Source organism: Equus asinus, chromosome 15, assembly GCF_041296235.1.
Source record: "Equus asinus isolate D_3611 breed Donkey chromosome 15, EquAss-T2T_v2, whole genome shotgun sequence".
Lineage (NCBI taxonomy): Eukaryota > Metazoa > Chordata > Mammalia > Perissodactyla > Equidae > Equus > Equus asinus.
In genome coordinates, this window is record NC_091804.1 from 26,621,127 (window position 1) to 26,635,059 (window position 13,933).

At 47.4% G+C, this 13,933-nt stretch overlaps 1 protein-coding gene across 1 annotated transcript in view; it reads right to left on the reverse strand.

Moving 5' to 3' along the window:
• Positions 1-13,933, reverse strand: part of PIGU (phosphatidylinositol glycan anchor biosynthesis class U) — an 89,562-nt gene that overhangs the window by 9,161 nt on the left and 66,468 nt on the right. The window contains exons 9-11 of the mRNA XM_014831472.3: positions 12,842-12,985; positions 9,985-10,109; positions 3,587-3,729 (exon numbers count right to left, since the gene is read on the reverse strand). Coding sequence (XP_014686958.1) covers positions 3,587-3,729; positions 9,985-10,109; positions 12,842-12,985 — 412 coding nt within the window. The remainder of the gene's footprint in view (positions 1-3,586; positions 3,730-9,984; positions 10,110-12,841; positions 12,986-13,933) is intronic.

Sequence of the window (13,933 nt, forward strand, 5' to 3'; positions counted from 1 at the left end):
CTGAAAGGCCCAGCTCCTACTCCTCATTCCCTAGGGCTTTTCCTGACCACTCACAAAAGGCAAGGTGACCTCATTCCCTCTAGATTCCTCCAGCGGTTACTCTCTGCACATCTGGCCGTTAGTCACATGATGTTCTCCCTGGCCATCTTTGGTCCATTCATTCATTCAACAAATATTTGCTAAACAACTGCTCTGTGCCAAGCACAGATCTGGTAGTTAGGGATCCTACAGCAGGTAGGACAGGCAGATCTCTGCCTTCATGAAGCACACAGGCTAGTGGGAGAAGTAAAGAGAGAAGTAAGTAAACAATCTAAAGTTACGAACTGGGTAAGTGCTATGAAGGAAACAAATAGAGGGCTAAGAAAGGGACAGTGAGGCAGGGGAATCTCATGGAAGACTTCTTTGAGGAGGTGACATTTAACTTCCTGAAATTCTAAATGTCTCATATTTGCACTCTGGCTCCCAACAGGTGTGAGGGCAGGGGCAGTATAACCCTCATGAGGGGGGGCACTCTTCTGCTTCAGTCAATGCTCCAGCATAGTGATATGACTTGAGTGACTGCCTGGTGAGTAAATGCCCCCATCTGACACACCCCTTTAGTGATCTGGCAGTGACAGTCACAAAGCCCAAAGCCAGCAGTCCCAGGAAGCATTTGACCTGACAGAGTTGTCTCTGGCTCAGAGCCACAGAGTCCAGACCCGAGGAGGCCGATGACACAGGCGTGCTGGATGCCTGAACAAGCTGCCAGCTTATGGGCACTTGGACCACTGCTTGGAGGCCTGGAGGTTGGTATGACCTGTCGGAAGGGCAACTTGGCAATATCTGCCAAAATGTACAAGCAGAAAATCCCACCACCTGAAATGTATCCTAAGAAAATACTGGCATGTGTATACAAGAGCATATGGAGGGACACACAAGGCTCTTCCATTTATAACAGCAAAACAACCAGAAGCAACCTTAACGTCCATCAATAGGGGCTTGGCTAGTCAAATAAATTACAACACATCCTACGATGGGACATCAGAGCTATTAAACAAATGGTCTCAAGATGAGATCACTAAGTGAAAAACAGCAGAGTAGGATGTCTTCTTCTTCTTCTTTTTTTTTTGGTGAGGAAGATTGGCCCTGAGCTAACATCTGTTGCCAATCTTCCTCTTTTTGCTTGAGGAAGATTGTCATTGAGCTAGCATCAGTGCTAATCTTCCTCTATTTTTGTATGTGGGACACTGCCACAGCATGGCTTGATGAGTGGTATGTAGGTCCATACTCAGGATCTGAACCTGCAAACCCTGGGCCGCCAAGCAGAGTGTGTGAACTTAACCACTATGCCATCAGGCTGGCACTCGTTTTTTATAAGGACTATTTTTGTTGTTGTTGTTGTTGAGGGAAGATTCGCCCTGAGCTAAGATCCATGCTGATTTTCCTCTATTTTTTAGTATATGGGCCGCCAGCACAGCATGGCCACTAACAGAATGGTGTAGATCCACACCTGGGAACTGAACCCTGGCTGCTGAAGTGGAATATGCCAAAGTTAACCACTAGGCCACGAGGGCTGGCCCTGTCATTTCTTTATATAAATAAAAAAGCTATTTATGAGTGCATATGTATTTAGAGCTGTCTGTAAATGCACAGAGGAAGTCTGCAAAGACACACACCAAACTGATCCCAACGACCACATCTGTACTAGGTGGGAAGGGATGGGGGCCTAAGTGGAGCTTTGATTTTCATTCCTTATGCTTCTATTTTGTTTGACTTCTTTTTCCTAGCAATAATGAATTCATGTGTTACTTGTATGACTAAAAATACATTTTAAAAAGAGATTCAGAAAAAAAGTAAAAGACAATGCCAACAGTTAGGCTACTTTTTCTCTATAGCTCAGCCACTAACACACTCCGTCTTCTCGGCCTTTGGTTCCCACTCCCAGCCCCATTCTCCTTTTCCAAACAATTCAGTTTCTCCTGCCTTAGATGGCACCTGACCATTTGCAAACATCTCCCATGCTGTTTACAGAGATCATAAAGCCGGCCATATAAAAAACCTGCTATCTGGCCAGTTCCATGAATGCTTCATAATCACTGCAATTGTACTCCTGACCCATACTTGACACTCATGGCCTGACAACAGGCTGTGGACTATTTCACTGGGGCTCGCCAACCTCCTCAGAGGCCAAGGGCAAGCCCAATGCCTTCACATGCCAGTCACCACTTTCAAGGGAAAAGGGGATTTCAGCAATAGAGAACAATCTTTTGGACTCCTTCAAGATACTAAGTTTAATCCTGCAGGTTTCTGTTTGCATGGAACACAGGTAGGAGGTGCTGAGCATCCACCATCAATAACCCCTGTGTGGTCAGGGAATAGACCCTCTAGCTTGGTCCCACCCAGGTTACAGGGCCCTGCATCTCTCTTCCTGCTATTCACAAACCAAGATAAATAGCTGGACTGGACATTAATTGTCCAGAAATGTCCATGCAGGAAATACCAGACCCATCATTCACTGAAAAAGCCCTATCTCGCTTCTTCTTTCCCAGCAGCTAACCCTGGAGGCAAGACTCTCCCTGGGGATTATGGCTGGCATCACTACTCTTTCCAGCTAGCCTTGCTTCCCATACAGTCCATTATGCACAGGAAATGCCAGGCTGTGCCAACAGCAATTGAAATGGTAAACAGGACAAGTGATTCTCATAAGACCTCGACAATGAGGACAGAGCTGACCTGAGAGAACGTAGCAGAGGGGACGAGGAAACTTCAGAGAAGTCTGCTAGACCACCTGCAACAGAATCTCTGGGAGAGGAATCAGGGAATCTACTTTTTTTTTTTTTTAAACCAAGTCATGTAATTTTAACAGTCACAACATTAACTACAGGATTTAAAACATATTAACAGGGAATCTGGATTTTTAACACCCTCCCCCTAGTGATTCTGATGCTGAGAACCAGTGCTCTATGGTACCAAGGGAGAGGCTCTCCCGGGGTCAGAGGAAGGTTGGAGCTCCTTGCAGGTAGTTCTCATTCTGTGACCCCCTCCCCACATGCCAGCCTTCTCTCCACTACTCCCAGCTGTCTAATTTGCACTCCAGACTTACCCAAAGGCTAGACCAAACTATTTCTCATCTCCCTGCCTTTGCTCCTGCAGTGCAGTTGGCAGTGTCTCCTCCCCTTGCTGCCCTCCCCGCCGCCACAGGGTGCACTCACTCTAGGTGCCACACAGCCCAGACACTGTTCCAGAAAGAGGGTGGCCTCAGAAACTGAGTCTTCCCTGAATTTGGTTCTTGGTTCCTCCAATGACCTTGGGCAAGAGACAACCTCTGTGAGCCTCGGTTCCCATTTGTAAAACATGGCTAACACTGTCTCACAAGCTTGCTGTGAGAATTCAGTGAGGTGATGGCTCAGTACGGTGCCCAATAAACTGTTAGCCAAATTCAGTTTTCCCCGCTGCTCTTACTTCTGTACCTGACTGAGAGCTACTTGAGTGGAGGAATTGTCCCTTTAGTCATGTTCGAACTCCTATTTTGCAGAACCCAGGGCCTAAGTCGAAAGTCTGAGGCTACGAAAAGAATCCCTGTCTCCATGCTGTCCTTGACTCTTACCTGCCCAACGTTGAAGGTCAGTGTGATGGCATAAAAGAAATTGGAGTTGGCACTTCCTGCATAAATCCAGAGGTGCCACAGGACAGGGAAGAGCAGGGAGCAGACGATAATGACGCAGGCAAGGACAAAGATGTTTCGCAGAACTGCAAAAACAGATGGTCATAGTTAGCCCAATGCTGATTCTCTTTGTGACCCTTTCTTGCTGTGATGGCCCCACATGATGGAGAGGCCCAGGGAGAGCCTGGTGTAGCTCAAAGGCAGAGCCCCTACCCCCATACTCAGATGCACCAGGGTGCCAAGGGGCAAACCTGAGACCCTTGGCAATGGCTCCCCATGCCCAAAGCTAGTGGGAGGTCCTAGATTTGGACTCTGTATCTCCCACTGTGGCCTTGGCTGGCCAAAGATGGCAATGCTGTGAATGCCTCTGGGCACTGCAATGGGGGCATTTTAGCAAGACACTGCCCTCTACCCTCTAACCTCGGAGTGTCCAAGAGTAACTCCTCCCCTTTCCCCAAGCAGGGTGCTGTTTGGCCACCTCAGATCATGGATGGGAATGGCAGCATGAACTCACGCACATTAGGGCCCCCCAGTGAGTCTCTGCAGTGCCACAGCCCCAGGTCTGAGGAACAAGTTTTCCATTCTCCTTAATTCATGTCTGAGGTCCCCTGCCTTGCTCTTCAAATGTCCCTCACTCTTCCTTAGATGATTTAAAAATCTTTTTGACACCCTCCTTCTCTAATATCATTCCCCACTCACACAGGGAATATGGAATCCCACCGGGGAGAAAGCTCTCCCTGAGGCCCCAGGGAGGACCTGCTACACAGGGTGGCCCACGGGCAGGCAGCCAGAGTGCAGCTGAGGGGAAGGCAGCACATGGTGGGGCACAGACGTGGCCTCAGAGAGACCCTGGTTAAAATCTCTACTGTGCCAGCAAGGTTCTCTGAGTCTCAGCTTCCCCATCTCTAAAATAGGGCTACAATGCCTATTTCATAGGAGTGTTACATGAATTAAACAAGATGTATGAAAAACCTCACACAGATGTATTACAGATGTGTGTTTTCAACTGCTGCTGTAACAAGTTACCACAAACTTAGTGGCTTAAACAATATAATTTATTATCTTACAGTTCTGGAGGTGAGAAGTCCAAAATGGGTCTCACATGCTAAAATCAAGGTACTTGCAGGGCTGCATCCCTGGGGAGGCCCTGCGGGAGAATCCGTTTGCTCACCTTTGCAGCATGTAGAGGCTGCCTGCATTCTTGACTCATGACCCCCTTCCATCTTCAACCAGCAATGTCAATTAGGTCCTTCTCACTCTGACCTCCTCTTTCACCTCCCTCTTCCACTTTCTTTTTTAAAGTAGACTCTAGTTTTTCGAGCAGTTTTAGGTTCACAGAAAAATTCAGCGGAAGGTACCGAGACTTCCATAACCACCTGTCCCCACCTCTTCCACTTCTAAGGGCCTCTGCGATTACACTGGGCCCACTGGATAACCCAGGATAATCTCCCCACCTGAAGGTCATTTTGCCATGTAAGGTGATACTTCACAGGTTCTGGGCATTATGATGTGACCATCTTTGGGATGGCGAGGAGAGGCATTATTCCGCCTACCACATGGTGCTATTTTTTCCCCCTTTTAATTCAACAGCTTCTATCTGACAATAGGATCATCTGCTATTTTCATTTCTTTCTTTACACTTTATTGTATTTTTTTTTAAGATTTAAAAAATTTTTCCTTTTTCTCCCCAAATCCCCCAGGTACATAGTTGTATATTTTTAGTTGTGGGTCCATCTAGTTGTGGCATGTGGGATGCCCCCTCAGCATGGCTTGATGAGCGGTGCCATGTCCACGCCCAGGATCCAAACGGGTGAAACCCCGGGCCGCCGAAGCAGAGCGTGAAAACCACCATTTGGCCACGGGGCCAGCCCCTAAACTTTATTGTATTTTTAAATAAGCTAATAAATACTATTTAAAATACATTAATTAAAAGAATACCTTTTTAAGAAAAATTTAGCACTGGGTCTGGGTCCCAGCAGACACTTTATGAATAGAAGTTCCCTTCCTCCCTCTGATCCTGACCTTCAGGAAATCCCTTCTCCTAAATCAGAGTTTTGAGAGATTTAAGCGATGGGGAAACTCCCGGACCTTAAGGCCACTTGTCTCATTTGTACGACGACTTGGTTGAAAAGCTATACAGGGGGCTCATGCATTGGAATGAGGACTGCATCACACACACTATTCTCAATTCTGGTTGTAAAATAAAATCACTTGGGGAGCCCCACCCAGACTAAGGAAATCAGAGTCTCTAGAGGTGGTGCCCAGGTGGCTACATGAGTTTCTAAAAGCTTCCCCAGTGATTCCTTTAGGCAGCCAAGGGTACAACCCACTGGGTTACAGCTGTAGATCCTCGCCAAATAAGACCAGACCAGTCTGCAACAGAGATTCCACTGGTCTTCAGAGTTCTTGTTAAAGCTGAATGTTTTCAACTTAAGATTCGTTCTTTTTTTTTTTAAAGATTGGCACCTGAGCTAACAACTGTTGCCAATCTTCTTCTTTTTTTTAATTCTTCTCCCCAGAGCCCCCCCCAGTACACAGTTGTAGATTCTAGTTGTGAGTGCCTCTGGTTGTGCTGTGTGGCATGCTGCCTCAGCGCCACCCAATGAGCAGTCTGCACCTGGGATTTGAACCGGTGAAACCGTGGGCCACCGAAGCAGAGTACACGAACTTAACCACTCAACCACAGGGCCAGCCCCTAAGATTCATTCTCTATTGAGAAATGATAGGTGTCTTTTTGTTGCTGGTTGTTGTTAAAAAGTCCTTTCTTTTACAAAATGGGGACAAATGGCTGGTAGTTGATTGTTTCAATGTCTTCAGCAAAACAAAAAGTTTGGCAATTCTGCCACTAGAATTTTTTGAAATGCTAGTGGTCTAGGAAAGCCCACAATTTGGAAACACTGGGCTGGAGGGCTTGCAAGGTCCTCTTTTCCAATCTGAAATTTCCACGATTCTAGGTTTTCAAAGATGAGATTAAAACTCTGACTCAAGCCAGCCTGAGACCGATCTGGGAAGCCTTGTCCTTGCAAAAGGGATTTTGCACTGAGAATTATTATTATTAAATAATGTTACAACCTCAAGAAAAGAGAACAAATCTATTTCCCATTCCTCCACTCTAACATCACTATTTACATTTCTCAGTGGTTCTTTCTGATCCCCTGGAAATTATTTGCTGAAAAGAATATACACTATTCCTAAAATAAAACTCTTGTGCCTGACAGCCTAGGTTGGTCTTTGTTCCGTGCCTCTAGCCACTTTGGATTTCAGACCAGGTGATAAGAAGGTGAGCAAGTGCACAGAGACTGAGAGAGGCTCACAGCAGCTCCAGGGTGCAATCACGAAGAACGCAAAGATACATTCCCATGTGCCTGAGGAAAGTCCCCAATGTCCAGTTGGCTTCTGGCCGGTGGTGACCTTTGCAGGACTTGAGAGCTGCTACTCACTCTTGCTGGCCGACCGGCCAGAGGATTAAAGCTATACGCCAGAACAGATGGAGCTAGGGAGCCGGGGCACAGGACAGCTTGTTCCAGGCACCAGGAGGTGTCAGAGATGTCAGAGATGACCAGGGCCTAATGAGACGAAAGGGTTCACCCTTCACCAGACTTGCTAGGCCAAATGGAATCAGATTCCCCACTATGTTCACTGGGTGGCTTACCCAATCTCTGGCTCCACTAACGACAAACTGAAACTTCAGGCAAGTCACCTTACCTCTCTGAGCCTCAGGCATTCAGAAATAAAATTCCAGTTGCAGAATTCAGTCTCATCGAGAGGGGCAGGGACACAGAGGGGATTTAGGGACTTCAAAGGTTGTGACGATGTTCCCTTTCTTAAACTAGGTGCTAGGTACATGGCAATTTATTGTATTATTATTCTTTAAAATGTATATATATTTTTATCAATTTTTTAATCTTTATACAACAGTTAATAAAAGCAAAATAAAACACACAAAATCCAGCCCTTTGGTAACTGGCTCTTTCAGCTGGACCACTTCAGGTTGGCACCGGTTCTGCCAGCAGGCTGTTCCCTAACACCGCAATTGTGTGTCTGTATGACTCATCCTGGCCCCAAACACCACAGAGTCACGGCGTCTGGGGCCCTTACTCAGGGAAGGGCCCACGTGCCTCTTCCCATCCCCACTGAACAGGATAGGAAAACAAAAAGGTGAATGTGCGAGCAGGCATGTTATCACCAGTAACTAATGTTTAAACTGAATTCTTAACCCCATGAAAAGTCTGAATATATTCAACCCAGACTTAAATACTTCTAAAGAGTCTCTAGTCATAGGTCTACAGGACTAGGCTGAAGACGCTCCTGGCTGAATTAATGACTCACAGTTGTCATGTCCCAAATAAACACTCTGAGCATGAGTATTCCCTGCCACAGGAGCGGGGCATCACGGGGTGGCAGCCAACGCTCCGTGCAGGACCTTGAGACGAGCTGAGTTTGCCCAGCCAGCCGGCAACAGCACCTATTAAGCCATCCAGGTCTCAGGAAAGCCCAGCCATACTTCTTGTGCCTCATCACCCCAGAGGGCATAAAACAGCTTAATAGCTTAAGTCTTGAAAAATATGTTTATTCTAATGACTCTGAACAACTCTGGCTACCAAGCCTGAAGCTTTCATCGTGACACCATGCAGGAGACCCCCTGCACAATTCTGACTGACAATAACTGCAGCGCTACTTACATTTATTCTCTCTCACACTTAAAACACCCATGAAAGATATTCTCCCCATTTGAAAGATTAAAAAATAGGAGGCTCAGAAAGGTTAAATGATTTGCCTAAAAACCTGTGGCTAATAATGGGAAAGCCAGGGTTCAGACTCAGGTCAGTCTGGCTCCAGACTGTGTCCAGCAATATGGGATGAAGGATATTACCCAAGGGAGAGAGATGCCCTACGTGGGATAGACAGCTAAGAAAAAACAACTCTACCTTGCAGGAAAGATGGTCAATGTTCCCAAGACCCACCCTGCCACAAACTGGGGTATGTTCACGTTTGGTGGCCTCGTGACTTGTCACTGTCACTCTGCCAAGGGGCCCCAAGCTGACTCTGAGCCTGCTGGACTGGGTGATTCTTGTCTGTGCAATGAGGATGTCACTTCCTCCTCCCAGTCAGGCTGGATTCATCACTGCCCTGCCAGGCCATCACCTGTAAGATTGGCCTGCCCACTCAGCTGTTTACCTTCACTCAGAGGCCCACTCCTACAGGTAGGTTTCTTTCTGGCAGCTGGTCAGTTTCACTTCCTGGTTGACACCCAGACAGCCCAAAACAACAACAAAGACTCATTCCTCTGAAGCCTGCCCTCCCTGAGTTCTTTCCTGACACCTTGCTGTGCACTCACTATAGGCGAGGAAAGTTCAACAGCTCCCTTCCCATTTTAGTGACAGAATCAAGTGGTGTTGGGCCACTGACATTGCCTCTTTATTAGGGAGGTTTAAAAAAACCCATCCACAAACATCTGCCGAGTTGTTCTGTGTGTCAGGTTTGATCCTGGTTGTTGGGGACACAAAGGCAAGTGAGTCATGAGCCTACCCTAAGGGAGCTCACAAACACTGCAAAGAACCCACAGATAAGGCAAAGAGCCCAACCGAGGGAAACACTGGGGGCCTGGGAAGCACAGCTCGATCACCACCAGGCCGTCTTCTGAGGAGGGGATGGTTAGAGTGTGAAGGGTCTTCAGACAGGTCTGCAGGAGGTATAGTGTTGCCCCCCTGTCTTCTATGGACCTTTGGGTGCAGCACTGGGAACTGGGTTAAAGTCCAGGTCCAGCAGTGCACTGTCCAATACAGTAGCCTCTAGCCATGTGTGGCTTCCTAAATTTAAATTAATTTAAATCAAAAATTCAGCTTCTCAGTCACACTAATGGCTACTCTATTGGACTGTGCAGATATAGGACATTTCCATCATTACAGAGTCTTATCGGACAGCACTGGTAGAGGCTCACAGATCTGGATTCCAATACCAGCCCTTCCACCGACCAGTCATGTGACCTTGAACACATGGCTCTACCTTTCTCTACCTCAGTTTTCTCATCTGTAAAATGGCATACTTTCCTCAAAGGCTGGTGTGAAGATACAATGAGCTAATGCATGTAGTGTTCTTAGCACCACAGTGACCAGGTACGCAGTTAGTGCTCAATAAACGGTAGTTATTTTCATTATCATCACTAGCCCATAGCACCTAGGAGGCAGATATAGTACCTCCTGTCACTGCCTCTCTCCTGGTGCTGCTAGCACCACAGGTGTCCAGCAAATGCCTACAAATTCCTTTTTCCCTAGCTGTTTCATCCAGGGGCCTGGCTGACATAAATCTGCCACCAGGGGGTTAGAGGCAAGAGTACTTACATCTGTAGAGATGGTTCCACACAGGGAAGAAGGCCATGTAGAGGGCCACATCCCCCACCGTCGGGTAGGACTTGAAGATAGAGATGATAGCAATCTGGATGAACATGAAGAAGATAGGGTGCTCCCTGTTGTAGGGCAGACAGACAGACAGACAGAGAAAGATCAGTCAGGGACCAGGCCCACCCCAGAGACTCCTGACCCCATCCCTCAAACCCAAAAATACTCTCCAGGGGACTTCAGGCTCTGCTGCCCATGTGACATGGGGCCAGGCCAAGTAGCAAAGCAGAAAACTATGGGGACCCAGCGATGCCCAGAGGGCCCAGCAAACACAAGAGAAACAGCCCACAGAGACATTTCCCATCAACCCCCTCCTCTAGCTCCAGGCCTGCCCCCAGGAGCCACCGAGGAAGAAAACAAATGAAGTCAGCTTCTTTACGACTAGGCTTAAATGACTGCTTGTCAGAGTAATGAGGCAGCCTCCCTTGCCAGAGGCCCCTCTGACAACTGGACCCAGGACTGGAAGTGCCTCCTTGCTGATGTTTTTTTCTCTGACAATAGGGTCAGTGGGGTCTATGATGAGCTCCTTTCCAGAAAAACTGAGAGCTGCATGCAGCTTTTCAGCTCTTAAGGGCTGGAATTGGAATTCTTGTTACCTTAAACTAGTAACAATGGCTACCATTTCCTGACCCTCACTCTGTGCTAGGTTCTGTGTTAGTCTCTCTTCTTGCATCATCGCATGAGATCCTCACTACACCCCAACTACCCCGCGAGGTAGGCAGTACTGTCATCTGCACTTTGCAGATGAGGCAATGAGGTTCAGAGAAGTGAGTTAGTAAGCAATGGAGTTGTTTGTCTCCAGAACTCCTAAGCACCGCCAATACTGTTCTGAGTGCCTAGCATGATCACAGCTCTGATCAGGGAGGCGGGACAGAGCTCAGTCTCCAGCGCTCCTCCGAGAGCGGACCAAGTGCTAAAGGGAAGCCAACAGGAAGAGGCCAGATCTACACCTTCCTCAGCTATACCTAAACAACATGCACGTGACCTACTTCTGCACAGTACCTGGATGCCCAACTCATGAAGGTTTTCTTCATAGGTTAACGGCATTGTCTTGCAGGTCAAAGGTCAGGGTGACTCAATGGGTGTAAATCTGAGATGTGAGAAAAATATGTACACACCCAAACACTCTAGCACTACTACACTGCAAACGCCTCAGAAATGCAGCATGGCAAAGGCACGCAGTCCTGTAGCCTCTAAGAAGGGTCCAGTTAACTAACTGAGCATCTTCCTAAAGACAATCTAAGTCATTTGCTTTGGGCTTTTCAGGTAGCTGGTAACAGCTGCAACACTTCTATGAAAAGGTCAGTGAAAACGAAGTGCCAAAAAACATGGAGCCCAGAACCTCCTGCAACACTGCCTGGGGAGAGGTGGCGCAAAGGGCCGTGTTCCCACAAAGCTGGCACTGGAAGCAAAGAGTGCAGGCACTGGAGAGTTAGAGGAACTTCATATCCAGGCACAGGAGGGAAGCAGAGGGGGAGGTCAGGTATCTTCATATCCTCTGTCCCCACAACTCTGAGGCCCTTGCCTGGGGAGGGAGGGGGTGTCACATGATGGTGGTGCTATTGTCTACACAGGAGCTATCTGTGGCCTTTCACATGCAGACACTGGAAACTGCTGGAAAGCTAGCTATACAGAGTGAGGAAAGGTGCTCTGGGCTCCCTGCTTCTCTCAGCCCAGTGGCTAGGCCTGACCAGAACGAGGGCTGGGAATGTGGACCACAGACAGCCGGAGAGCTCAGCTGGGCAAGGCTGCCAAGGTTCTGGAGCCTGCCAGGCCAAGGAAAGATGATTTTCTGTCAGACGCCAGGCCAAGGCTGTGTCATCGGAAGAAAGCATCAGCTCCAAGCTTTTACAGAATGGGAACGAGGTGCACTGGTTCACTGGCCACAGAGAAAGGCAGACAGGTTAGCGCAGAGAACTCGAGCTATTGAAATCTAAATCAAACTCTCTTCCAGCTTCCCTGGACCATCCAGGCATATCTGTACCTGTCAGGGCCTGTTTTCCCTTCTCAGAAGCAAGGATAATAGAACCATTTCCAGGGGCTACTACAAGTTATCTCTATCAGAAGCGTGGCATAGCGCAGAGGGCTAAGCATAGATTCTGGGGCCAGACAAACCTGGGTCTGAATCTCCACCTCCATTGCTTACTAGCTGTTTGACTTTGGGGAAATCATTCCACCTCTCTGAACATCAATTTCTTCAACTATAAAATGAGAGTGATGATAGTAAAATAATGCCTACTGGAAGGGTTAGGTATGAATACATTTCAGGAAGCTTACAAAGTTGTCTGGGATGGAGCCAGGCTCAACACATGTTAGCTCTCTTATACTGCAGAAGAGAGCTCTACAGACAGCCCTTTTGAGGGAAATCGATCAGAAGATTAAACAGAGGGGCAGGTAGACAGCCTTCCAACTAACACATCCTGAGTCCCCTTGGGCAAACTGTCACTGGGCTGCTGACGGCGGACGCCCAACAAGATCCACTTTTTCCAAAGACAGGCCCCAACTCCAACCGCTGCTCTTACCCAAAATAGTTTGAGTGGGCTCAGCAGCAGTGTGGGCACAAGTACCCCAAAGTGAGGCCAGGGGAAATATCAGCGTGCTCCAAAGCACCCTCCCTACAGCCTGCACTCATGTGTGACTCCGTTGCTGGCTATGGCCACTGGCACCTGAGGCAAGTGAGGGGCAGGGTTCCCTGGGCCAAGATGGCATAAACCTGACAGCAGATGCCCCCAGTTTGAAGGGCACCTGTAAAGCTACAAACGGCTCTGTGGACAAGGAAGCAGCAGGTCCAACCACTTACTTTAGCTTTATGGCTAAGGGGATGGTGTAGAAGAAGACGTTGATCTGAAACACACACACAAAGAAGAGGCTGAAGTGCTCAAACATCTCCGCAAAGAAGTACCAGAAAAGACCAATGTTTGGAGTGAGATCTGGAACAGAAAGTCTGGAATAAAGAAAACAAAAGGAGAGAAAAAAAGAGAGGGAAGTTATAAATCATCTGCTTTGATCTGATTTTCTCCTGAAGACTGTGGTCACTACTGGGCAGCCAAGGATGATTTTTCCCCCCAGAGAGGCATGTGAGGGATGTGAGGGGCTCTCCAGTACCCTGGATATAGGTAATTAGCAAAAACAAGGGGAAGAGACACAGAGAATGATAACCCATAATAAACATTAGCCGAGCCAAACTCTGACATGCCTCAAAGATCTGAAATGAGGCAGAGATTCATGCTAGAAATCAAAAGACCAGACCCTCTTTTACTGCCTAAGACATATACATTTAAAATTAGGAAATAGTACTGTAACAGGAAGAATGGGTTTAAATAAACAATATCTATTTGGGACTTTCCAAAGACTTGCCTCGAGGAACAAGCTCAAAGATTCTGCTCCTCCCCATTCTTGCTCCACATCCCCACAGCAAGAGCCAGAAGACTGAGCACCTGACACTGCAGTGAGACTTCTGGGGGCTTGAGGAACAAGCAGTAGGTTCTGGCTAGGATCTCAGACCTCATTTGAGAAAAAAGAGTTTAACTGGAAAACTTTTTGTCTAGCTGTATCAAATAAAGTTTGGCTACAATTCTGACATCTAAAAATTTACATTATTTTTTATTTAAAAAATATGGAGTTTAAACTGATGTCAATTCACAATTTAAAAAGGGAACAAACGGAGAAGGGAGAAACAGGCAATGGCTCATGGTCAGATTTCAGTGACCAATGCCTCCACCCAGGGCGAGTCTTTGCCTCCTGGTGTAACTACATTCCCTTTTCTGTGAAATGAAGTGAAGAACACAACCTATGGCCCAGCAGAAAACTAGGAAAAGCTTTTTACCAGACATTACGAACTCCTACCCAAGGCAGAGCATGAAGAGCTGAAAGTTACTTGGTCATTGTTATG